The sequence below is a fragment of the Cornus florida genome, unplaced genomic scaffold, assembly GCF_030987335.1.
Source record: "Cornus florida cultivar Cherokee Brave unplaced genomic scaffold, ASM3098733v1 CherokeeBrave_3.0.0_Hap2_Chr11, whole genome shotgun sequence".
NCBI classification, from domain to species: domain Eukaryota; kingdom Viridiplantae; phylum Streptophyta; class Magnoliopsida; order Cornales; family Cornaceae; genus Cornus; species Cornus florida.
In genome coordinates this window covers 134,435,697-134,463,247 of record NW_026775581.1, presented here as the reverse complement: position 1 = coordinate 134,463,247, position 27,551 = coordinate 134,435,697, and the positions used below count along the sequence as shown (strand labels likewise).

The 27,551-nt window shown below is 35.6% G+C and overlaps 1 protein-coding gene across 1 annotated transcript in view; it reads right to left on the bottom strand.

Annotated features, from left to right (window-relative positions):
• The window catches only part of LOC132286537 (sister chromatid cohesion protein SCC2), a 30,990-nt gene extending 8,042 nt beyond the window's left edge, over nt 1-22,948 (bottom strand). The window contains exons 1-19 of the mRNA XM_059788887.1: nt 22,500-22,948; nt 19,720-19,829; nt 13,096-13,232; nt 12,924-13,017; nt 12,541-12,797; nt 11,173-11,280; nt 10,886-10,997; nt 10,681-10,777; nt 10,380-10,566; nt 9,857-10,288; nt 9,258-9,790; nt 8,970-9,180; nt 8,846-8,896; nt 8,566-8,724; nt 8,301-8,468; nt 7,577-7,876; nt 7,340-7,492; nt 6,492-6,661; nt 3,202-3,310 (exon numbers count right to left, since the gene is read on the bottom strand). Of these exons, the coding sequence (XP_059644870.1) occupies nt 3,202-3,310; nt 6,492-6,661; nt 7,340-7,492; nt 7,577-7,876; nt 8,301-8,468; nt 8,566-8,724; nt 8,846-8,896; nt 8,970-9,180; nt 9,258-9,790; nt 9,857-10,288; nt 10,380-10,566; nt 10,681-10,777; nt 10,886-10,997; nt 11,173-11,280; nt 12,541-12,797; nt 12,924-13,017; nt 13,096-13,232; nt 19,720-19,829; nt 22,500-22,732 (3,621 nt within the window). The 5' untranslated portion in view covers nt 22,733-22,948. The remainder of the gene's footprint in view (nt 1-3,201; nt 3,311-6,491; nt 6,662-7,339; nt 7,493-7,576; nt 7,877-8,300; nt 8,469-8,565; nt 8,725-8,845; nt 8,897-8,969; nt 9,181-9,257; nt 9,791-9,856; nt 10,289-10,379; nt 10,567-10,680; nt 10,778-10,885; nt 10,998-11,172; nt 11,281-12,540; nt 12,798-12,923; nt 13,018-13,095; nt 13,233-19,719; nt 19,830-22,499) is intronic.
• Nucleotides 22,949-27,551: the final 4,603 nt, after the last annotated feature.

Below are 27,551 nucleotides of genomic sequence, written 5' to 3'. Positions count from 1 at the left end.
AAGGAGATGACCAGCAGAAGGGGGGAGAGACGTGAAGAGAGTTTTGGCGGCCTAGGGTTTGACAACCATTGCTGTCCATGGAGATGGCGTGCTCAACAACGATGAAACTTTCTACCTTCTCCATGCGTAGCTCAACTTCTACTTAGGGAATTGATATAACCCTAGCCAAATAAAATGGTTTGATTGTATTTATTTTGGGGGCATTATTTATATATATATGAATTGCACAACAATGAGAATTGTTTTGGTTGTACCAATTGCAATTTTGCTTTAAAGTTTAAACCTGTTCTTAAGAAAATCATTATCTTGTCTTAGAAATTGGTTTTGTTTTGATTGAACCCAAATCGTTCTTATTTTCTGTGATTATGGGAATGATTGTAATGCAATAGTAATAATTGTTTATGTTAGAATATAATTTGATAGTCCATGCCTAGGAAAGACGGGTTGCACTACACCCTAGTTTAGAGTAGTTAGGTAGATAGATTTAATATGATTGACCATTGTCACGAAGTTAGTGGTGAAATCAATTCCCTAAGCCCCATTGTCTAGATCACTACTGTCATTTAATTTAGCTTTAATTTCAGTTTTTATATTCTTTGCTAAGTAGAAATAGAAAAATCATCAAATTATTCACTCGAATCAAACTCAGAAACAATTTTGTACTTAACAATCCACCACAGTCCTTGAGGTTCGACATGCTCAACATTGCCCTATCTTACAAGGATTCGTTCTATTGCGAGTGGTTTTATAATTGAAAAACTCCACATCACCTATGCCTTCAACAAGACTCAACTGCACATACAATTCTCTGGCGGTGCAATCTAGAGGTGCACACGGTTCGGTTTGGTACGGTTCCGCTAGGAACCGGAACCAGTCACAACGGTTCCTCAAAAATGGAACCGGAACCGTGTGTTCGGTTCCGGTTCGGTTCCACGGAACCGTTGACTGAAGAAGATGAGCTGTGTTGCACTGTTACTGACTTCAAGATATGCAAATCTCTTTTGAGGATGTTGGCAGAAGATAAGCCTCCATGAGCAAACAAGATAATATCATCAGCACAAGTATAATATGTTGGTATTATAGTCTTGATAAAACTTGGTAGATAGTAGATACCAAAAAGCAGTACACAAAAATAATATTTTAGTATATTATCATATTATGGCAAGATTTGGACTGTTAAAAAATGAAAAATAAAATAGATAAAGAAAACATTATACTTTATTTAATATAATATAAATACCAAAATATATTTTAGATGCAGACCGTTCGGGTAAATTGCATTCCCTTTATTTTTAGAGGTTCCATTTGACTTGACAACATAGTACTATACTTACTAACTACTATATTGACAGTATACAATTAAATATAAATATATAATATAATCAAATATAATATATATATATATACGGTTCTAGTTCGGTTTGGTTCCCATAGGCTTCCTAATTTTCTGAATAGGGACCGGAACCGAAACCGAAGTCCCGGTTCGGTTCGGTTCCACGGTTCTTTTGTGCAACCCTGGTGCAATCCATCTCTCAACAGATCATAATGTACTTATCAATTGCAAGCCTAGTATAGACACATCTCGCCACCTTCTCCACGGGCATTTATGTTCCCTGAACGGGCTCAGCCCACACTACATGCAATATATATTATTGCAAGGAACTCTTCGCCTCGTATAAGATTCACTACCAACATATACATGGCAAGCACATCTACTTAAATAAACCTTGCCACAAGGGGACCTCTTCTGTGTGATAAACCTCATCATTAGGGTATCTTCTCCAAAGATTATTCTAACTTGAAGACCAAAGCTATTTTCACGCACTTTATGCAGTATGTAAATAGTAGGTCTCAGTTCTCTTCCACAACTGTATGCACAATTATATAAATGGCCACTTTTGGAGACTGACATTTTACAGCCCTCAGTAGAGTTATTGAAATAGGACACCTTGACGAACAAGATATTTCACATTTCTCTGAAATCCTATAAGGTATTTAACCTAGTGGATTCAAGCCCAGGGTTTGTTGCGGTGATCTTCTCGAAGTATGCACACGTCTTAATTTGAATGAGAAATTCTCTGATCCTGACGACCTATGCCCTTCATCACGTGACAATTCTGTACCAAACCACCTCTACTTATATAGTTACCACCAGCATAACCGCCCAATCAACACGTGGAGGTATCCTCTGTTGAACCATGGTGAAGCTTATGAAGAAAGCTTGAAACCTTGATATCACTCTAGTGCAGCATTAGTTGCCTCTACAGTCGAAATACCGCCCCAATGTCATTCCCTCAACGCATGTAAAGGCATCCCATCAAACTGCAGTAGACATGTACATCTTGACTACGAGAGGATACCGTTTTTGCATGAGCACCGCCATGTTATCACGAACTATATAGACCACTACCCCACAGTTAGAGGTGCGGATCCCTAAGAATTGACCGACAACTTAGCATATTTGAAACCCTAAACAACATTGGGAGACACTCTTCTCTAGACCAAGGTTAGACAATTGACAAGAATCAGACCTTGAAGACTCGCTTATGACCTTAACTGCTAGTCTCCCTTTTTGATGAATGAATCAACTTACATCGAACCAGTCCATGTAAGATCCCTGGCATACTGCGTATAATACCACCATTTTCTGTTCATAAACAAGAACCCACATAACAAACTAGGTGCCCAGAGAAACAGATGAGCAAAAATATAATTTAAACAACACTAGCAAAATATCCATTCAAAGGACACTATAACTAAATCATTGTGACTTTAAAAACACAAAATTTTACAATGCCATTGTCTTCATATCGATAAAGACATTTGCTTTTTATCTAACGGTTTGTGCACATATATTATACCACCATACTTTTCAGGAAAAAAATAAAATAAAATAAGAAGAAAGTAGCATTTCAATCAGCTGAACTCACCTTTGCCAGTTCAAAACAACTTATTTCATGCACCTTACCACCGAGAAAAATATCACACAGAACTACTTCAAGTTTACAAATCAAAATTAAAGAAACTACAGCATGAGTTATAATATATAAACAAAAAGCAGCTTTGAGAAACCATAAAACAATATATCTCAAACTAATCCGGTATATATGTGTAAATTACTGCATATGCTATCAAAGTCATAGTGACAAATAAAGCAGCTACTTATTGCAAAGCACAACATTCCATTAAGCAAGCACCCACCTGCTTGTTATCAAACCCTAAGGCATCCAAACGTTTAAAAAACACCTGAATAAGATACTCAACTACAGTTGCACCTTTTCCCGCTACTTTACTCAAAGAGCAAAGGCACCTGCATTAAGAAGAGAATCAGCCTTGAATATTATTTAAATAACATATAAAATAACCTCTCAAATTGGAGGGAATAACACAACATATGCATAATTTAAGAGACTTGACTCAGCCAAAAGAAACCTTATCAACTAGAAGTCAAATACCTAAACCCTTCCCACCATTCAACTATATCCAGGGTCAGACCTACAGTTATCTGCTACCACATAAAGATGACCAACAATGTCAGGTACGAAACCTTGATAAACAAGCGGCGCTTAGCGCGCACAATTTAGGCATTAAAATAAACGAAAGGAAGTATAAAATATTGCACTGGACACTTCTATAACTTAGACTAAAAACTTACAATAAGTAAATAATAATAGGGTAGAACTACAATTTATATTGCATGACTCACACTACTAATATGAAAACACTGGACCAAAACATTGAATCATGACTATATTGTCCCTGGCACGCTGCATTAAGAATTTAAAATCTATTATGGTATCAACCACGCATGGGTTAACGCCATTAACTTCTTAATAAATTATGTAAAATCAAAAGGAAGAAAAAGAAAAATATTCAAATCTGTTCTTCGAAAGCCCATACCTCAAATACATCATCTAGACAGTATCTAGAAGAAAATTATATATATATATGTATATATCAGTAGTTACATTCATGAACATTAGACAGAGATTAGAAAAGCTACTGAAATAACCTTTTGAGAAAACCATTCAAAATCCCACCCCTAACCAACCAAAAAAGAAGAAGAAGAAGAAGAAAAGTTAAAAGTTCATTATATCAAGCAATCAGCCCCTAATGGCTTCCCAATATATTAATGAAAACTTGTGCATTGCCTGCATCTCCATTTGCAAGAACATTATCCACAATGCAAAGGTCATTTTTTGCAACGATGCACGGCAGTGATCTTTGAAGGAATCTTATGGTGATTGGTGCCACATGTTGCAGTTCTAGAATATGATTGTAGTTTCTTTTCCAGCACAAACCCCCAGGGGAAGTCCATTTATCGAAAAATAAACACAAACAGTCAAATTAGCCAATTGAATTTTCATCTATACTAATGATTTCTTGTTGAAACACACAAAGAGAAGTGTCAGGTCAATAGGACTGATGTTGGCAAATTTCGTAGATCAAAACAGTCTATACTTTTGCTTAAAAATTCCTAATTTACCCTCCTTGACTTAAAGTTACAAAAGTATGAGGGCCAACCATAGAAGGGTATATTTGGAAACTCATGCCCTACCACTATAATAAAAAAATTAAAAAGTACACTCTTAAAAAGTTTTTTTTTGAAAGGTTCTCTTAAAGAGTTGGATTCTCAAAAAGGAGTTTTTTGTTGGATAGAGGGAGTATTAATTACCTTCCAAGTTGAAGATGGAATATATGCTGCAACAAAGAACAATTCAGATTGACAACCGGACAACTAATAGAATGATTCACTAGAGAAGTATATTCGTGAGGAGCAGGTGGACGGCATGGAAACTTTCAAGGAAAAGTTTGCAGTCATCTATTTCTAGAGATAACTTATTCAACTGTTAAACCCAGTTGTAATCTCTTTCTTGATAGTTGATTTGGTTTGAATGTACTAGGTCCCGTGGTTTTTGCCTTCTTAGGGTTTTCCATGCAAAAATCTGGTGTCCATTGTTTATTGCTTTACTAATTTAAATCTATGGATTGCATGATTTTTACTTTATGCTAATTTAATTTTCTGTTAATTCGGTTTAAATATGGAAATTGGTTAAAATTGTTAAGTTGTTCTACAAGACCTATTAAACCCCCCTCGAGGTCTAGATCAATGGACCTTGTCCAACTCTTTATTAGAGCGTCGTTTGACAGCAGAAATAGGCTGGAATTAATTTTTCTGGTGAGAATGGTTTAACTAGTAAAGTATAAAGTTGTCTCGACACCACCACTACCATTAAACACAGGATTAAGTACAAAAGACCAGTTAGCATTATCACCAAACAGCTGAAGGACTTTGGAAAAATTTTAGCAATTTGGATTGTGAAATACAGGGATGGGGGTGGTGTTTTCAAAGTTCACATGCGCCAATGCTGTATCAAGACAAGGATCAAGGAGAAAACGGATCAAGACAAGGATCGAGGAGGTAAACCATATGTTTTTACTTTTAAAAGATAAAGAGGAAATTTTGGAGTACGGCTGCCAATGAAAATCCAGTTTGTAAGTAGAGAGTAACAGAGATGAGAAGGGACATGGCGAGAAAGAAAGATAAAGACAGAACTGCACACATATTGTACTTATTATAGAATTTTTGAAAAGTTTTTATAACAAATTATTAAATATTAGAAACTCGGAGGATAAATATCATGCAACTTTCAATTTATTTATTTTTTTTATTTCAAGCTCCCACGAAAGTCTAATGCATATGCCTAAATGTGAAATTCCATGATGTCTATAAATGTCCATTATCCTCGCCCGACCCAAATGAAGTATATAAAATGTGGTACATGGGTAAAGCGTCAATACTTACCTGCAAATTTCATATGTACAAAAAACATAGCGTAACAATCAAAATTTATAATCCAAGTCAGTGCCTACTGCACATTCTCACACACATGTTAATGCAAAAATGTGTATGAAACGATGTGCTTTTCATAAACTATTATAATTTTTCATATCATTTGAACAAATATCACATCAAAAGAATATTACGTATACCATAGAAGAAATAAACTACTAAGTCATTGTGCTGGCAGACACCAATATGCCACACAAATATCATGACTCGAATGAAATAAAAGATAGGGAATCCCATTGACAAAATCAACATAAAGAACGGAAAACCAAAGTATGGAAATTTGAAATTATCAATGTCTCATAATTCATAAATAAACATAAAGTTTAAAAGTGGCAAAGGGCAGACCCAGTGCACGAGGGTTAAATGTACGCAGCCATACCTCCACATGCGAGAGGCCGTTTCCATGTTTTGAACCCGTAACTTCTGGGTCACAAAGGAGCAACCTTGCCGTTGCACCAAGGCTCACCCTCATTAAATTTATTTTTAAAATTGACGATAAAATATACATCATAATTTTATAACACAAAACTCCTATATAATTTCACCTGAGTACTAGTCCAAATAAATAATATAGATACTTTAATGAATTACAAACAATGGCACCAACAAGTAGAGTTGAAATAACATAGTAAATTACTTGATGCAGGCATGGACAACCGTCAAGAAAGAATGACGAACAATCATTTGCTTCAGGTCCTGTTCAAGTTCTTCAACAAAACTTTGAGGAAGCTTTCGAAGCATGGGCAGAACAGAATTAATTACAAAGATTATACTCTCCAGTAGCTGTGCGACTACTCGATTGTCAGCCTGAACACAAGAGAAACTACGTCAATGTTATGAGAACAAATACCTAAGGTAATGTTATCCACAGAACCAAGATAAAAGGTTTGGGGATCAGAAATGAGATACAGATACATGATATCAAAGACTAACAATCAAAGCCAAACGAAGAAAAAATAACATTACAAACTTTCCACTCAAACAACAATTAAAAGAATGTAATAAACATGTGCATAATACATGTATACAGGTGAATCAATAAGATGAAAGAATAACTATACATGTTCCAATTAATTTACGGCATTCTCACCGCTGAAGGTACAGGAAGTAGAGACTCATGCGTGACTCATGTGTAATCACTTAACAAAGATAATGTTGGCCAAGTGCAAATAAACACGTAGCTAAAACTTTTGTGGTTGAGCTAATGGCCAAAATAATTAAATAAATAAATAAAGATATAAAAATGAGTTCACCCAAAACCAATTTCTTGAGCTCGGGGCTTCATTGAGTTAAGTTCTAAAATAAGTAATATAATTGTAATGCATATATGTGAGCATGATATTCATGTAAAACACAAATAATTCACTTCTGTTCACAAAATATTTCTAAAGCCTACACTTTTCAATATGAAAAACACGCACAGGACAAAATTGCAATTACAAAAATTAAATGGAAGTTCTTTATAGATACAAAACCGTGGATAACCTGACTCTTCAGATATGGCTGTAGAGTGACCACAAACTGGGAAGGATCAGAAGCTGGTGCACAGAGTGTGGGATCCACGATACAAAAGGCATGCAAGAGCAGCACATAAGGAAGTGTGTGCCCCTCCACTTCCTCACTGTTCATTTCCACCACCTGAACAAAAACAAGTTCTTAATAACCAGAGACAAGAAAACAGAGCATCAGAATACTAAGCTCATCAATAAATGACAAGAATACCTGCAATATTCTTTCCAACAAGCACTTGCACATTAACTCACAGCGCTTGCGTACTGATGCGAGCGAGACAGGGTTAATACCAACAGCTTTAACTGATTGCGAAAAAAAATCAAGGGCTAAGTTGCGCTTAATCACAGTCACAAGAACTTGATGATTTGGCATCTTCCTCAACATCTCAACAATCTGCTCAGTCTTCTTTGACACTTCCAGTGGAACAGAGCTACCATCTCCAAAAAGATGAGTCTGCGAACCACCAGGGTCCTCAAACCAGAACTCATAAAATGTCTTGCAGACAAGATCCTGTAAGCCAGTAGAAAAAAGACATCTGGGACTTGGCTCCACTGAAAAAAAGTATACAGCTGTGCTAGCAAACAAATTGCAAACTAACTGTTTCCTAATGATGTTTATGCTTCATGTTTGTATTCATCTACTGTTTCCTAATGATGTTGAAATTTATGCCTCATGTTTGTATTCATCCTGAATCAATTCACTCTACCTCCAGTTCTGATATAACATCTATAGTAATAGATATAAGTACATTTAATACTATTGATCGACGTGTACATGTAACCGGAAACAGAGATGAATATCAAATTTTATCTGCTCGATAGTACTTTATTAAGCACTGCAACAAATTATGCCTAACCATTTCAATGTCTAATAAACACAAGTGCAGGAAACTTTTAGAGAGAATAGTCCAGATCTTAAATTTGTTTCAAATTACCTGAATACTTGATTCTTCATCACTAACACGAGAAATGATCTCAATGCAAGCACTTGTAAATTCTGAGAAGTTAGTATTTGAAGTGCACATATCTCTTATGATTTTAATTGCTCGTTTTCGAACACTTACTCCAGTATCCTTTATTCTCTCGGCAACCTTCTCAAAGTACTACAAGAGGTCCCAAAGAAAATGAAATTAGAGTAAATACAACATATATAGCATATTCTTAGCAAATAAGAAGATGGGCAAGGCTAATTTGCTATACCTTCAAACCAACGTCAGGATGAGAGGCAATATGCCGACCAACAAGCTCTAGTGCTGCTTCTCGGACAGATATTGCGGAATCACAGAACCTTCCTTCGACAGCCGTTTGGACAAATTTGTCGCACAAAACCTCTGGATCAGCTTCTACAATTATACTAACCTGCTCTCATTATAAATAACAAGTGAGGAAAGAGGGTCAGTGTCTTCAACAGAACCAGAAGAAGAAGTATTCATCCTCAAACTCGTGGTTTTAGAATTCAATTAAGTTCTTCTCTACTTACCGCTCGTAATGCTTTGGCACGGATTACAGGAGAGTTCTCCCTTAAACTTGCCTGCAACCAATTGCATCATAAAATTAAGAATTTTTTTAACTAATACTGCAGGAGAAAGCTATAAATAACTAACCAGAAGCATATGAAGAATCTTATCAAATCCTCTGGAGAAAGAGTTGTTTTGACCCAATGCTAAAGTTATCTTCTTGACTGAATTCCTTGACAATAAAGAAGAAACAACCCCAGAGTCACGCAGAATTGCTTTTGATTTCACTCTAGCAAGGTAGTAGAAGAAGTTTTGTTGAGAATTTGGATCATCTTTGCACCACAAACAAATATAAAACCTGCACATAAATAACTTAACAATATTGTCAATGCAAAACAAAAATCTGAAGTAAAAAAGCTACATTGTGCTACAGACCAGCGAGTAAATATATGCACATCATCAGCAGACGCTGCCTCTTGGAGGTAATTCAATAACATCTGTTGAACAATCTCCAAATTTGTGATTAGATCAGTAGCTTTAGAAGATTTTTCTGACAGGCTATGATTATTTTTCCCATCATGCTTGCACTGCGACTTGCAGTATGATTTTAAAACAAGAAGCTGCTTCCTGCACAGGCAAAATTGACAATACCAGCCACGAGTAGGAACTTCATGTTCTCTCACTCCCATGCATTCTGCATGAAATAATCTCAGACAATCTTGACATACAAGCAATGATTTATCAATCTTTCCATCTAAACATACAGAACATGCATCTTTCGGGAAACTACGATCAACATCGTCTCCACTAATCAACTCCTGCACTATCCAAAACTTTTCCTTCCTGGAAAGCACAGCATCGTGTTTCAACCTCGCAGCAATTGTACCAAGAAGGTCAATGGCCATTGATCTTGCAGAAATATCTTTAGATTTCAACCCAGCATTCTGGAGTAGTAAGACACAAAGCACCTGCAAGTGACTGCCCTTTAACATCAAAACAATATAATGCATTCAAAAAATGTACATTGTACACACCTCCAGAATGGGAGCAGCAGCAGGATATTCAGGTAAATTCAATGTTGTCAGCAAATCCGTAACAAGATTCTCTACCATCGTCTTCAACTCAGAAACATCCTGTGTCTTCGTACTAGTAAACCGCTGAAGAACTCGACTCCAGAAAAGGCAACATGTCTCTGTGACAGCCTCGTGACATTTGCCAGGGTAATTGGCATCAGTTGGGACTTCTAAAATAGGATTACTGTTTGGTGCTTTCCTTAAAGCCTCAGGAAGGTTAGCACTGCAGTGAACCAACTGAATCAGCAAAGCAGTGAACATCTGAATCTGGCTCTGTTCTTCATCAGGTAGATGATACGTTCTTGGTATTCGCTTTGAGAATGGTAACTTCAAAAGCAACTGAAGAACTTCATCCATCACATAAGTCCGATGCTGTGTGTATGTATAAAAAATCTGCACCTCAGTTTAAAATGACAGTAATGAGACCAAAGCACTTGTAGATTCCTTTAAAATCAGAGGCCAAAAATCCAAACAGAGTACCCACCCCACTAATCAAACTTATTGCTTTTAGTTGCAAGAGCTGGATATTATCCACCAACAATGTCGCGAAGCTTGTCTTCACTAATTGCAGGATGCAACTATCTGATAGACGCTCAATTGACAACACTTCCTTAAGAAAACCAAGAATAGTGCACAGTTTCTGAAGTATAATATTCACAGCAGCAGAAATCCTAACAAGACCAAACAAGGAGACAGAGAAAAAACCTCACTTTGAATGCCAAAAATTTGCCATGCAGTACAAGGGGAAAAAAGAAAAAAGACAAAACTGTCATTAATAATCACACTTGTTTACTGCTGATTTTTTCACTTTCCCACTCCTAAAAGTACGTCTTTTCTTGCTTGCAGAACCAAAATCTGCATCACCTTCGTCATCTTCTTCACCTGATAATCAACGTGGGGAAAAAAAATTAAGATAATGAGACCACCATTGACCAAAGCAACAAATTCAATGAAGCCTTCTGCCTTTCAAGAACAAGACGGATATCCTACCTTCAACAAACCCATTTTCACTTGGTTTGTGCAAAGCACGATATACTGGGTCGCAAGCACACATAATGTCCATGATTTGACGCCTAGAGAACTCCAAAATTCTTTCAATGATCTGATATGGATAAACTATAATCACTGAAAAAGGCTAACAATTTTACAAATCATAGCATGCACGGACATCAGACACACACAAAATTTAAGGATCAAGAGGAGTGCACATAAGCAGAAGATAGCATATAAAACTCTGGTAAGTCTAACCAATTAACTGGGTCAAGGGATGTATGTACCTCTTCATTATAAAGCTGCTTTGGCATGTCGTTATTAGCCATTATTGCTAGAGCTGCATGAATGGACTCCAGAGCACCACAAACTGAGGACACTACATCAGTATCTGACTGGAATATAAAATAACAATATTAATAATCTACATAACAACCATAAAATTGAAAAACCAAAGCAATAGAGAACCAACAACACCCTTCCTCCCTCAACTAAATGAAAGAAAGAAAACACACGCACACAAAAAGAAAATAAAAGAGAAGAAAAGAAAGGGAAGAAAGCGTTATGGTGTATCTGATTGTATTATTACAATACTGCTGAAATATGGTGCTGAGATTGATATCTCCACATAATCAATCCAAAGTCAGAAGGAAGTTTGCTTCAGTTAGCAGCCAACATACAGCCCGTGAATATACATAAAATGACTCCAATATAATGCCCTCCCAGGGTTAATCCAAGATAATCCTCCCCTCCCCCCCCCCCCCCCCCTCCCCCCCCCTTCGTTCTATTCCACACACAGCTTAGCCAGTGCAACATTGACAATGTTAGCTGGGGCATCTCCCTAGGAGAGTTCACACCCAGACACGACAAAAAGAGGACAAAATTTCCACACGAAATGCAAGCACGAGATGGGGAGTCAACCTGTTGGAGTAGGCTGCACCTAGAAATATAAAATGCCAGACCTTGCTTAATGCAAGAGCCTTGTGCACTGGGTACGACCTTTTTATTTTTTTTTAACGGGGGTGCATCGATATGCCAAAGCCATTTTAGTGCAACGGTTAAGTTTCAGCATGGAATTTTGAAAGGGAAGGATTACTAGTTCTATTCTTATCATTTATTATAGATGAATATGTTTCTATAATCTATTTTTAGGTAAAAATCAAGTCACAAGGAAGTACAAGAAAATACATTCAAAAGCCCCACATGTTTCCCATGTGTTTTATAATGATTGGTGCTTTTTATTTTTATTAAAAAACAAAAAAAACAAGTAAATGCACACGCACCCACAATATTGCCTGTAAAGGCTCAAGCGCTCAACCTCCCCTTTGGGAAGGAGAGATCATACCATCTGGGCTAATGCCCATTGGTTGATTGGTGCTCTTTTCCTATAGCTAAAAGGCATGAAACGTTACTACAACAAACAATTAATAAGCACAAATTCCACGATCTTCATCCTAAGGATTATATCCCATATAGTCACCATCTTACAATTGCAATTCCATAACTTTTATATCCTTTTAAGCCAACAGATAGAATAGAATAAGACTACAACACTGCTCTTCCAAATTTCTACAACACAAAATGAGAAGCAGAGATGCGAAAAAAAACTGTAAATTTACAACAACTACGACAGAATACAAAGATTGGAAACTTACGTGTTCACATTCATTAACTGATAAACCTTCTGCTCGATGAATCTGATGATCTAAAACCCTAAGCAATCTCACAAGAATATCTACACGAACCAAATGTAGGATTTTTTTTGCACGGATAGACATAATCTCATTCACAAGCATTCTAAGATCAGCACCAGACATCGGTAACCACTCTGCTTCATCCCGATCATCACTCAGAATTTCAGCTCTGCCACAGAAATCCTCCAACACCTCACAAAAGCCTCCAATAATGGCATCTAAGCAAAGAGACACCAAAGCGTAATTACTCAAATAATACATATAAAGGTCAGGATAAGAACTGAAGAAATAAATAAATAAATAATAATAATAATAATAAAAAGGACAAAAACAACTACGCTGACCTTGAACTTCGGTGGGTTCTGGACCAGGTACTGTTAGAAAGTCAGCATTTTCTTTCTTCTTTACTTTAGGCTTTCTAGACGATGTAAATGCTTCCTACAGTTTTAGTTTAAAAACGTCGGTAATGAACATAAAACAACCCAATTATCAACAGATTAAACAAAATAGACATACATTGGCAAGAACATAGTCAGGTTGATGATTATAAGTTCCTCCATGGTCTCTATGCAATTGACTTGTAGAAGGAATACTGTCCTCAAACTGCTTCTTTTCAGATGCTGTGTTGCCACCGATTTGCTCCTTGATAGGACCTGAGAAACTTGAAAAGTACAGTGAACAATAAGCATGGCAACATCAAATTTCTACGTAAGCATGTTCATTTCATCACTGAAAGTGGGAGAGAGAGAGAGAGAGAGAGAGAGAGAGAGAGAGAGAGAGAGCAGAAGTCCACTAGGGTATAGTGTATATAGATACTACACATCTAGCAAACAAAAATACAACACAAATATAGCATTCGTGACCACATAAAACCTCATACATGCATTACGAATCACTATTGCACCAACCACTATTTCGAAGCAAATGTAAAATAAAACAAAGAATTGTAAAGGTAAATAAAACGAGGAGAGACGCCACCACCATGTAAGGATGGAATTTGGAAACAAAGAAAATAGTATATCAGTGCTGTGTAAAAACAAAAAGAGATTGGGCTAGGGTAAGTTGGGTAACCCACATCAGTCAAATCCAGACCTATTTAAATCAGGGTAATTGGGTCACAAGTCAAACTTTGCCATCTAGGAAGTCCACCTGCAACTTCTTGTACACTGACTCAAAAGCAGAAGAAGACCAAGGATAGGAACTGACAAATCTTGAGTGCCAAAAGAACTGCAAAAAAATGAAAGCTAACAGTGTCGACCACAAAAACTAGGCATGCAATCTGAATCGAATCCAGATGTCTTGATCTGGTAATAGGAGTTTGGAAGAATTACCCAATGACAACAGGAACCCAACACCAGAGAATTTACTGACCAAACAAGGATTAGCTTTGGTCCGATCCAATAAAAATCTCATCTATTTTTTTTTTTTTTTAATAAGTAAAAATCTGATCTATTTACAAATTAATATATATACATATAATTGCAAATACTATATAATTAAGTTAAACATACCTTTAGATCTTAAGAATCCAGTGGTGCCTACAGATTATTGTATCTAAATGAATGACCTTGTGGGTTCCCCTTGACACCCGAGAACTGAAATCCAACTTAAAATACTCTCTGCTTTGTGTTTCTTCTTGTGGGTTCTTACTCAGACTCTCAATAGAGGCAATAAATGAATCCACCGTTGATCTCGGTTGCCACTATCATGATCGAGTCAGTGGTTGATCATCTTTAAGAAGCTTGAGGGAAACAGAGATGAAATCAACAGAAGTTTAGAAACACCAAATGCATGGGGTGAATTTGATAGCCCCCTGACCTTGCCTTGAACACATATATCTGCAAGTCCATTCTCTCCATTGTTCTCGTAACATTTCAAGAAAAGATCATGGAATCTATTGGCATATTGCAATCTCCATTAGGGCTGCAAATGAACCAAGCTGTGCTGTTCATGAACAGCTCGGGATCGGGCTCAACTCGTTAAAAGCTCAACTCAGGCTCGTTCGTTAAGTAAACGAGCCGAGCTTAAACAATGTTAAGCTCGGCTCGTCAGCAAGCTCGTTTACATAAATATATATAAAATTTAATTTTTTATATTTAAAAACATAGCCCATCCATATAAATTTAGTCCAAATACATGTAAATCTTTAATTGGCCCAATTGGATACATGTAAATCTTGAATTGGCCCAACTGGAAGCCCATCTTGCACCTAAAATCCCATTCAACTAAACAATACAATGGCCCAAGTTCTGGTTTCATCTAAGCCATTGGATCTTTTATATACATGTTAAAGGTGAAAAGGTCAAATAACCCTAAATAGCCGCAACACCAAGACGCTCCTCAAGCTCTGCAACTCGTGTAACTCCTCTGGCCATTGCTCTGGCCTCCTTCCGACTCCACCGACGACCAAATACAAATATTACTCCACTCTCTCTATTCCCTCACTGGTTGGCCTTTCTTCAACTCCCAGTAACCAAGGATACTTTGCTCTCTCTCTATTCCCTGTTGGTGGAACCAGAAATTGGTGGAGAAGATTAAGATCTGATTGATTGATGGTTAAAGATGGTGGCAATCTTTGTGTCTGAAAACTGTTTCTTATATATATATATATATATATATATATATATATATATATATATATATATATATATATATATATATATATATCTTACCCTTATTGCTTCAGGGGGGCATGGAAAATGCTTCATTTGATACACACACGCACACACACGCACACTCACGAGACTGAGCTGAGCCAAGTCCAAGCTGGGCCTAGCCAGGCTCGCCCGAGCCGAGGCCGGGCAACCTAAAGCTTGGGTCGGGTCAGCTCATTTGCAGCCCTACTCTACATATTCTTGTACTTCTTTTAGAAGCGAGAGTACACACACACACGCATATATAACCCTTTATTCCACTTGAAATAATTTCTACAAAAGGTGCTGACATGTAGGACTGCAATCGAGCCGAGTCGAGTTTCAAAGTGTTCAGGATCGGCTCGTTACAGCCAACGGAATGCTCAAGCTCAGCTTGAGCTTGATCGAGCTTTGGCTACACAATATCGAGCTCGGCTCGGCAGTGCTCAAATGAGCATGAGCTCAACTCAGCTGCTTGTTTATTTATGCCTAAAAGCAACCAAAAAAAATGCATATATGAATCTATGTGCATATATATACGCACTGATCTTGGCCTCCATGTCGATCTCCAAAGTTTTGCACAGTTGAAAAGCACTCCTATTTCCAATTTCGATCATTATGCCAATATGAAGAGGATAGTAGAGAAGTGAGACAAGATGAAAGGAAAATGAGAGAGAGAAGGAGGCCAATTTAGCAAAGAGAGAGATGGAGCAAAACTCACAAGAGTCCTCAAATGGGTGACATTGATATAATTTAGGCTCAATGTCTAAAAAGGAGTCTAATTCAGGATCTAGGATTTCAATTCGCCATAGTTTTTTTGTAGGCAATACGCAACAGTTTTAACTTTCTACAATCATGGTTTGTGAATATTAATTAGAACTAAGGCAATACCCATGTTGACATGGTGGTCTTACAAAAGTCATGATACACACCTCTACGGATTGCGCCATAATAACTTCAAGGTGATCTTCCACATAAGCTCCACCACAGTCCAACAAGGAGCACTCATGTATTCGTGAGGCAGCCCCAAATAACCGTAGTTGCACAAGGCGGAGGTGATTCATTATGATGTTGCAATTGTACAAAGACATATATCATTTGGGAGTAATTGGTGTCTCTCTCTTCAAGCTAAGTTGACGTGTGTACCCACATATTTGCGTACCTAAACGAAGGCTATTACAATAATCCATGCGGGGTTAAGACATATTTGCATAGCTAAAGTGTACCATGACAAAAACCGCAAATTGAGTTGTAAAAGCTCCCCGAGTCTTGCTCCCAACTCAGCCAATACACAAGGTGCATCAAGATGCCTTTTGTCCTCGAACAACGCTTAATTAAGAAGAGGAGTTTGTAGAGGCATCCTTGGAGACCATAATAAGACCATCTTTTCCTCATTTATGTTGTGTTCGGTTGGAAGTAAAGAAGAGGTGTGGAAAGAAAATAGGAAGGAAGGAATGAATGAACTTCCTTTGTTCGGTAGAGATGATACAAGGAAAGAAAGGAGAATAGGAAGGATAACCCATCCTTCCTCCTTTACAAATTTTCATCCGCATAAAAATGGGCGGAAGAAAGGAAGGAAGACAAGTGGACTATTATAGAAGTTTTAAATTAAATACTATCCTAAATTATAAAAGTTTTAAATTGCAGTAACACCCTCTATAAATTATAATATTATAAATATTATTGGATATAATGGTAAAAAAAGATAAATTTTTCTCTTTCCGTCTCTCTTAACGAACATAGTAAATTATGAGTTTATTCTATTCTCTTCTATCCAACCAAACAAAAAGAAGGAAATACACAATCTCTTCCCTAGGGATGTCTTATCCACCCCTTCTTCTCTCCCTTCCATCCAATTTTTTCTTTCCTACCGAACTAAAATGAATGTTACATGAACAAAATGCAAATATCAAAGGTGGGTGAGACTTCCCCAAGTGTCGAATTTTAGGATAAGAGTCCAAAAATCAGACACATCCTACACATTTAAATACAATATAAGTCATGTGATAATGTACTCCATCGTTATTAAAATTCCGACCCTAATATTATGATCAAACAATTTTACGATCCAAAAGTACTAAATCGAACCCAGTCCAACAAACAATCCTAGAATCGTAGGATCCTTATTGGATCTCTATAGAATTGCCAAAATCGTGGGATCCCGATTTGAATTTTGGTTCTACCAAACCTGCTATATTGAAGCAAACAGAAAATAAAGAAGTCTTCTTACAAAAGTAAGAAAGACTAGGGTTACTCCAATCACCGTCGAAGCCAGAAATCTAGGAAAAGCCTTGAGAGAAGTTTATACTCTGAAAATATCTCAAAATTATATTGATATGACTTTAATACAAACTGATAAAGAGGCAGTCCCTTTTATAAGACAGCTATTAATGACACCACTTTTCCTAGACTGGCTTTTAGACTACCCAATGAGCATTAAAGACAATTACTTTTTTTTTATAAGCATTAAAGACAATTACTTATCAAAAAATAATAATAATAATAAGCATTAAAGACAATTACTTTTTTTTTATAAGCATTAAAGACAAGTACTATTCCCATGACAGTTCAGATTTCCCATACCATAATTACTACTAAATAGACTTTGACTAAACACTTTTCAAGGCACCATTGACTGCCTCAATCCTGACTAAAGCACCATTAATGATTTGCATCATATATTGACATACAATCTTTTCCCCATATGCAAGTTAAAGATTTTTATATCATGTATCATCATAAAATGATAGTTCATAAAAAATATATATACATGATTAATAGGTTAAATCTAATATTATAGTGTTCTATCATAGACAGTTCTTATAAATCAAACCTTTTTTATATTAAAAAATATATACATTTACTTTTGGGATATAATGTGCTAAAAAATTGTTAGGTGGAGTTTTTGGAGTTTCATGTGTTCCAGATACTTGTCTTAATTATTCTATAATTTTTTATGAGTTTTAGGTTTTTTCTTACACAAATATTATTAAGTAGTATTTTTTTATTTTGTAGAATATTATTAACTCTCAACCCCATCCTAAAATCCAACCTAGGGACCCCAAATCGATCCAACAAGGAATCCCGATTTTAATAACCTTGCTCCGTCATGTGAAATAGGTGGGGGTATGTGTCTAAGCATTAGATTTACTAAATCTCCAAACTCAAGTACATTGAGACACCGCTAAATAGTATTGTAGATGTGTGTCCAAACCATATGTGTTACACACATTCCATACTATCCAGATGATGTGTGTTTGACGCAAGTATAACATGCATCTTTGAAGAGTCAAAATGATATATTCCACAACTTAATGCAAGGTTATCAATATAGCCCATCTACAGCTTAATGAAAGATTGTCAATATAGCCACCCACTTCGAATATATGTGGATATGATACTGCTCCCTGTGTCCAGGAATAAGTTTCCTCTTTCCAATCTGAGACATACCAAAATAAGTGCCTCTAGAGTTTGAAACTTCCCTTAAATATCCTCAAGTTCTAAAAAGTTTTTTTTAATAACAACGCACATCTTTAAATTTAAAGGATTGCTAGTTCAGGAAATTTAGTTGGAGGACATGCATTAAATGCATGTCCCTTTAAAAAGTTAGAATCCCTAAAAGGGACAGTTATTTTGGGACAAAGGAAGTAACCCATTGTGCGATTATCTTTGTAGCCAACCTCAGGCTACCCAAACATACCATAATCCTCTGAGAACGGAAAACCTAAGCTAAGATTTGCAATGCAACCTCTTCTTTAAGGTCTGAAGTGGACACACCTCTGCCTGACTTAGGAGGGGAAGGGGGAGAGAGAGAGAGATTTCTTGCCTGACATTACATAACTGCCTGACAACATATTTCTTACATCGTGACAACACCTTAATGACTACCAAAATGCTATACTGCTAATGTCAACAAAATTGTTTGATCAACGTGCAGAGGCACCCTGTTGGACTAAGGTGAGGCTTACTAAGAAGATTGTCATCTAGACACCGCCCATCCTACCGAATGTCACAAAATCACCAAGGCAATTACCAATGAAACAACTCATAGTAACCTGTGAAACTAACTAGAAAACACAAGGGTGGACCAATGGAAGTCAAAACACACATGTGACTAACTTAGTATAGAAGAAGAAAAAACATACCAAGAAGGTTTCTAGGTAGCCCAATTTTTTTCCTACCGGAGAACACTGTCACAATCAAATCATTCTAATGCATTTCCAACTGCATTTTGTTTATTAAAAAATTAATGTTCAAGACGGAATTTTTATTGAAGAAACGGTCCACAGCCACTTCTTATCCTATGAAGAAGTGGAAGTCAAAAACTAGAGCGCCCTTTCTCACTCAACATAGCAAATGAATGGCATGTTGGCCAAATTTTGGATTTTTAACCCAATAAAACTTTCCAATAATATAAACCAATATGAATTAGAAAGTGACAATTGTATTTGCTTCAAAAAAAAAAAATTATAAAAAGGTAAATTTATAGCTGAAATACTTTGTTTACCTGGAACAGAGAACTCAAATGCCTTGGAATCGCATCTAAGGACTTCACTATAAAGATTCATGGGCTCCACGAAGCCATAAGAAATAGAATTTGCCTCAGCTCTCAGACTCCTGCAGAAGACACCATATAAGACCAATGTCTCAGCACCCAAATCAAACATTATTTTAAAAATGCTGCTTTTTTGTAAAATTTACAAGAAACCTATACAAAGTGGAATAGACACTTCACACGATGTCTGAACGGGGGTACGAATCAATGCAAACTGATGTAATAACAAGCCCTATCACATATGAACATATATTAAAGTGATAAACTGAAATGAATGCATCGATCTCTTGTTGTTTATAAATTATTTATATTTCCACAAACATGGCAATGACAATTACAACTTTATTCATGAAAAGGGAATAAGAAAGAATATGTCTTGTAGGGAACAGTATGACGGTATTTGCACTCTATATTTTGCTTCTTGCAATTGTCCAATAATATATTTACCATCCTTCTTCTTTTATGTTTCTTAGTCAGACTCAATATAAATATAGTTATTTACAGGCATGAAATTTGCAAGGCGCTTTATCCTGCAATTTTTTTCTTTCGCTTAATAATCAATTAAGTTTCTACAACTAATTTTTCCACTCTATGTTGATTTGCAAAGCAAAACCTGCCCAAAAAATTAAGGCTTTGGCAGCACAATAGCTCATGCAAAGGCTCCCCATATGGGGCGCTCCGAAACAAAGATACTAAAAAATGTCTTTCACAAATGTTACTTTCTTCATAAACTAAGAAGACAGCGATGAATCATCTTCTTTTCTTTTCTTTTCTTTTTCTTTTTTTGGTATGCATTGCTCCACTATTGATTTCCACGGCAAGGCTTCTATGTAAAGTTAGGTAGCATAATGATGGAATGCTTTTGGGGATGGATAAAAGAAACAGAGACAAAAGCCTCTAAGAATGTGCACTTTATACGTGAGGAGGCAACCTTAAATAGAGATAAATGCATGTATCTTCAGCGTGGACAGATTGAATCGTGTTGCGGAGCAACTCTTTTTGCTGCTTTATGGGTTTCAAAGAGTTCGAACTTCAAAGTCTCCATCTAACCTTGATTCAAAGAGTGGGATATAGCTTCATTTATTTACCAAAAGGCTAACGCCTTACTCTTATGTAGTCTCCTTCTTTAGGGGTGGTAAAAATATGTTTTAATTGTATGTAGATTTTCAAAAAACCTGTAGGGGACAACATTTTTGGGGGTCTATACGCAATTCTCTCCCCTTGAGGCCAGCCTCACAGAGTTTTTCCAAGGCTTAGGCTTAACTTGGCACGTGGCATTGGGCTTGCCACATGCCGGAGGGGAATAGTCTCAAAAATGACGTGGACACCTCTCTAGTGAGCCAAAAAAAGAAGTAAAAAAAAAAAAAAAAAAAAAAGAATCACCTTTAGGGGCCTGCACAAAGGTTATTCAGAATCGACTATTCAAGAAACATTAGTAAAAGCATATACCTATCAAGTTTTTGAATATTTTAAGGAAGTGATCTCAATGGAACTATGGAAATGAGGTATATTTCATTGGTTATCATGGGGTTGAGCCAAGCGGTAGAAATTGATTATTGGACTTCTAAACATTCATTAGTCTAAGTTAAGATATCTCGGCCACAGTAAATAGTGCCTTCTTAGATCCAAAAATTGGGAGAATGAGATGAACTTCTTGCCTGATACGGAGCTAGATCCCTTGAGCATGTGACTCGTCAATAGCCCCCTTTACTTGGAGATCATGAGTATTGTGTTGGGCCTTGGTATTATCTTTCGTAGTTTATTATGTTATGGACGAACAAAAAGTCCACTTCTGCAAATAACTGATTGTTTTTAATTTGTTCTCCTATTTAATAAATGTCCAGAAACACATCGCATCGCGACTTACTGGTCTTCCAGTGATAACTTAATCAAGGCCCAACAAGAAAGAAGCTTCAGTGACATGGCTCGAGGAAAAGTTTAAATGAGAAGCTACTAAACTTTGAATAATATTTTAATAGAGTCAAAATCCCTCAAGTCCAAGTCAACCATTTGATGCACCTTATTGCTTAGACCACTTGCTGAGACTTAGCCTAATAAATTATTCTGGTCACTTGTAGAGATTTCGTCACAGGGTTTATAATTTGAATGCTAAATGACATCCATTAAAGCACATTTCTTTAATGTTAAAACTTTGCCTAGTGACAGAAAAGTATTCTCACTTCTAGTCTACATTGAAAGATTTGACTAGCTGTTTAACTGTGATGCATATAGTTCAAATCTATTGAGCTCATTAGATGAGATAATTTCAAATTCCACAATCTTCTCCCAAACCACAACCAGCAAAAATATGATGGTGAAAACAAGGCATTTTCTATACCTTTGAGACATAACGGACATTGTAAATCAGCACAAGGGAACAGGTGCAGTGCCACCTGTGTTTAGACTCCCATTAAACTTTCAGAACGTACAGAATTGTTCATAAAACATGCATTCAGTCGTTCCTATATATTTTCATCAAAAGAACCACCAAAAAGGCAACTACTACAACCAATACAGCCTAACATTTCAATTGTATATATATACACACACACATACACATACAGTACAAAGTACTAGACACTGCAATATTGTAAATACTGCAATTCAAGCATGATTTTGGCGAATACTTAAATGCTTCCAAATAAATTAAGTTCTTTTCAAAGAAAAAAAGATTAGATAAAATTGAAGCTCAATAGCAAGAAATGAGTACAAGATTGCTAGCAAACACTTACAAGTAAGAGACATCAGTGTCCTGAAGAAGATCAGCAATCTTGCTAGCCTGACGAAGAACATCATTTCGATTCAAGGATCTCGAACCACTTGGCTCATCAAACAACCGGAGCTCCTGATCGACCGCGCCGCAGAACACCGGCAGAGACGGCAGAGGCAAGCACGGCGCTACCTCCGAATGGATTGTGTTCGAGAGGCTGATGCCTCGGGGGACTCCACCGCCGGAATTCGACATCGATCAATCGGCGATACAACGATATACAGAACACACACATGTATGAACAATCATTTTGACTTCAAACGCAGAAATCTTGGGTTATTGTGGAGTAAATTAGGGTTTCGAGTGAGAGAGTGGTTTGAGCGTTGAACAGATGAGGAAGCCCTAGACAGAGAAGCATATGGCGGGGAAAGCGTGTGTAGAAAATTTTGGGATATTTTCCGTAAGAGCAATGCCGGGCGGTTCGGGGGTGTATAAGCAGTAAAAACAAGTCCAGCTGTTAGAAGTACGGTTATGCCCTTTGTCCTTTGATTCGGTGTCTGTGTATTACAAGCTTATTCCGGAAGCTACATAGTTCAGAGTGCAGTCTTTGGGTATGAGCAGTGAAAATTAATTCTACTTTTGAAAGTACATTTATACCCTTTAATTATATGTCCATTTAATGTGGATGAGCTTGATCGGGAAGCTTTGCTTTGAACTTCTAGCCGTAGTCTACTCATGCTCCACTTGGAGTGCTTGAAAATTAATTCACCCAAGGATGTAATCCATCTCCCTGCATGGAACACTCATTTAAACAAGGGTTCCAAACTACACATGCATCCCTTCTAATTTGGATAATTTCATTTACCTTCCCTCTGAGTGGCCAACATTCATACCCCTTTGATTGAAATTTTGAAATTACTCTTTTATCCTTGTTATTTGAATGCATATTTTATTCAAAATATCTTAAATTGTAAATTTACCTTTAGGCCTATTGCACCCTTACAAGATTTGCAACTTTTCAAGCAACAAATAGAGTAAAAAAAAATGGAGAGAAAGAGAAATTGTGATTTACCAGATTTATTATCTAGGGTGAATAATCGAACTTCGCCAGATTTGTATTTCCTCTTCGTTAGATCACCAAAAGCACCATACTCTCCAATCTTCATTTATAAACAGGCCGTACATCACCGACGATGAAAAAAGTCGACAATGACGGTGAAACGGATAGCGGTTATGTTTGTATTTGTGGAAACACCCAAATAACACAAATCATGAGGTAATTGGTTGAATTTGAAAGTGTTTTGTCAATGAAATGTCTGTGAACCGAATAGAGCTTGTGTTTGCAAGAAGGCCAAGGGGTTGAGATGAGGTGTCTCTAAGCTTCTGAAGATGCGGTGGTGGGGATGAAGAAAAGTCTGGGGATAAGGAGAGAGTGACTTAAAGGGTTTCCGCAATTTGGAGGACAAATAGGTAAGAGATAGTTGCAATTGGTATTGTGAGTGAAAACCCTACTTTTTGTTGTTCTAGGCTTGAGTCTGGTTTTTGATATTTTGATGTTAAAGACAAATGGTGATATAGATATAGATATAGTGGAGTCCAAATAGGTCAAAACAGCGTTACAAACTGAAGAAAATTTAACAGACTTTTTGGCTTATTTCTTTTGTCAGCCTTTTTCTATTTCCCTTATTTGGGAGGAAACCCTACAACAGATACAGGGAGATGTCTAGTAGAGGGAGGGAGATGTCTAGTAGAGGGAGGAGGATAGTGGAGAGAGTTTTGGCGGCATTTTGGGTTTTGAAGACTGTAATGATCCTCATTTTTATCATTTTTCATTTATTTTTATTTTTTATTTTTATTATTCGAGTTTGTTTCTCTTGTCTCGTTTTGCATGTCAGACATCGTGAGGTGTGCCAGGTGTGTCAGAATGTTTATTGGGACATTTCTTTTAGTTCACGACTCTTGAAAATGCATCGGTTGCCATTTCAGCATTTTTCTGATTTTTTGACTAAAAGGTCCCATGTGGGACCCTCTACTGGGTTGTTGTACACGGAAATTGTGTCATGGGTTCATTACATTTCAGGCATTGTTTTATTGTACATATTTATTTGATTATATGATTTTATGTAATGGTGAATTGGTTATTGCATATATATATATATATATATATATATATATATATACTATAAAATGATCACGTGCAATGCACGTAAATAAAAATCTATATTGAATAAATAATTGATATTTTATATCTAATTTGAAATTAGATTTACTAAGTCTTAAGCGCACGACTTTACTTATTCAGTAAAACAAAAAGTAAAATAACCAAGTTGTATAAATGCAAATTTTGGGGGGGAAAATGAATAAAATTTCCAAGCCCACAAACAAAAAGAAGGAGAGAGAGAAAGAGAAAGAAAAAGCAAAAGAAATTATTGAGGTTGTAAGGTTATAAACACAAAATACCCAAATCATTTACTTGGGTTATACCCAAATGAACATTCAGAGGCATATTAGCACAACTAAAGAATGAGAACATTATGAATAATTCTAAATTATGGTCAACAAAATTCACATAATTAAGAAACATAATAGGGAAAAAAAAAAAATCAAACATTGTATTCTCAAAAACAAAAATATAAATAACACAAAATACATAGTAAAACATACCTTAAGCCAAAAATAGGCATTGAGTCGTGTGTTTCAACCAAATATTGACTTTTGAAGTAGAGTTAGATAGTAAATGTTGAAAGAAGAGATGGGTAGAAGAAGCAAGAAGGGTAGAAGAAGCGAGAAAGGTAGAATGAAAGAGGCAAGATCCAATCCGCCGATTATATATAAGGTTCTTCAGACACCAACAACTGAGTAGACATGAAAGAAGAAGACGTGTTGGTCTGATTGCTATTGTTTCGAAACAATGCAAAAAAATGAATATTTTTTATTTTTTTTTTTAAAGAAGAAAGGGATAAAAAAAACAAGTAAACATGAAAAAAAAAAAGATGTGTTGGTTTGAACAATTGAAAAAAATGAATATTTATTTTTTATTTTTTTAAGAAGAAGGGAACATAAAGAAAACTATTTTGTTTTTTAAAAAAATTCTTAAAATAAAACTGACGTCATCTTAAGCAATGTATGCACTAAGGAAGCTGTGAAAACCGAAAACAGCATATACGTTTTTTAAAATGGAAACAACGCTTATAAAATATTGAAATCAAGTATACATTATTATTATTACCAAAAAGTGTAAAGAAAAACTATTTTATTTTTTTAAAATTCTAAATTTAAAACTGATGGTATAAAATAAATATATTTATCTTTAATATATATTTTTTCTAAATAATTGTATTATCATTTACAATTTTTTTAAGAACACAAACTTCTTCGCAACCAGCAAATGAGTACATCATCTTTCCAAACGCCACATTGTTGGGTACAAGTTGCAATAGTTAGGAACATTCTTTTTTAATTTAAAATTAAATAATTAGTAAATGATAAGTATTTTACAAAAAAATAAAAAAAAAATGACGATTTTCCATTAGAAGATAACTTTTAAAGATTTATTAGTTTAGAGCTAAGGAAAGAGGAAACAGATAATACAACTGGAATGGAGAGACATGTTATGAAAATAAGAGGTCAGTTAAATATTTAAAGAGTATTTTGAGTAAGAGTCTAACTCTTTGAATAAATCTTACACGAGTTATAAGAATAAATATCATTATTCATGTAAAATCAAGTTCAAGAATAAATTTGGTTAATTAAGAAGTCTTGGAAAATAGAGATTGACTCAAAGTCTACTTTACTTGTAGTATGGACAAAGATGGAATGAGGAGCGCATTTTTTTGTTTTTAAATAATTATTAAAATAAACTTGATGGCGTGTTAAGAAACGTATGTAATGAGAAAAATTGTGTAACCGAAAACTGTGTATACGGTGCTTATAAAATATTGGAAAAGGTGCATATAAAAATTAAAAATAGATATTCGAAACGACACTTTATAGGACTGTGAAAATCGAGATGACACTTTAAAAATAAAAAATAAAAAGTGTGAAAATCGAGACGATACTTATAAAATATTGAAAAAGATTGTATATAAAAATTAAAAATAAAACATACTTTTATAGGATAAATAGATATATATATATATATATATATATAAGTAATAATGCTAAAAGAAAATTATAAGCTATGGAACCCACTGGTATATTTGGTCATTTGTAATGACTAATGGTCATATGACCACTCTCTCTCTGCGTAATTTTTCTCTATCTCTCTCCCTCTGCATCAATTCATTTTTTTTTAAATTTTTAAAATTTTTTTTTTATCCTTTTCTATCCAATTCAAGCTTTGATCTCTCTTCCATCACTTAGAATTAGACTTTGTCACTCAAGGCATAGTTAACAACGCGTTGAGGCCTGTGTTTTGATATAAGCAAATCACTATTTAGGGCATTTTCTGAAATTCGAATTTAGGTGAAATTTGGGACTTTTTTTTCTAATTGAGGTTGGGGTGTTATAACCCACAATTTCTTTAACCCTTGTGAATTTTCCTCCTCAAATTTGCTTATAAGCATGTTTAATTTGATTATTTGACCTATGGTGTTTAAGGTTTTATATGATAATGTGAATTATGTAAATAGTTGGTTCAATTATATATTTCTTGAGTTGACGTGATGAAAATATATTCAATTTATGCCTTGATTTGTTCAATATGTTTAATTTGTTTATTTAAGCATGAGGTATGTGCATGTTGTTAATAATTATTGAATTACATGAGACTTCATTCTTAATTTTAAAATTGTGTAGCATGGAACATTCATGCATTCCATTGGGAAATGAAAAAGGGAAAAGTGTTTTTTGAAAAACAAAAGAAATTGTTTTGGGGAAAAAGTTTTCGAAAAGTATTTGCAAAAATCCGGACGGCTAGGAGTTGCTTAGTGGTCCGTTGCGTTAGTGTAATACCCCGATATTGTAAAAAGGATTTCTTAATTAAATTAATTTATATTATATTTATTTTTAAGTGATTTGTTTTATTTAATTAGGTGCTTGATAGTTGTGATTTGTTTTATTTAATTAAGTGCGT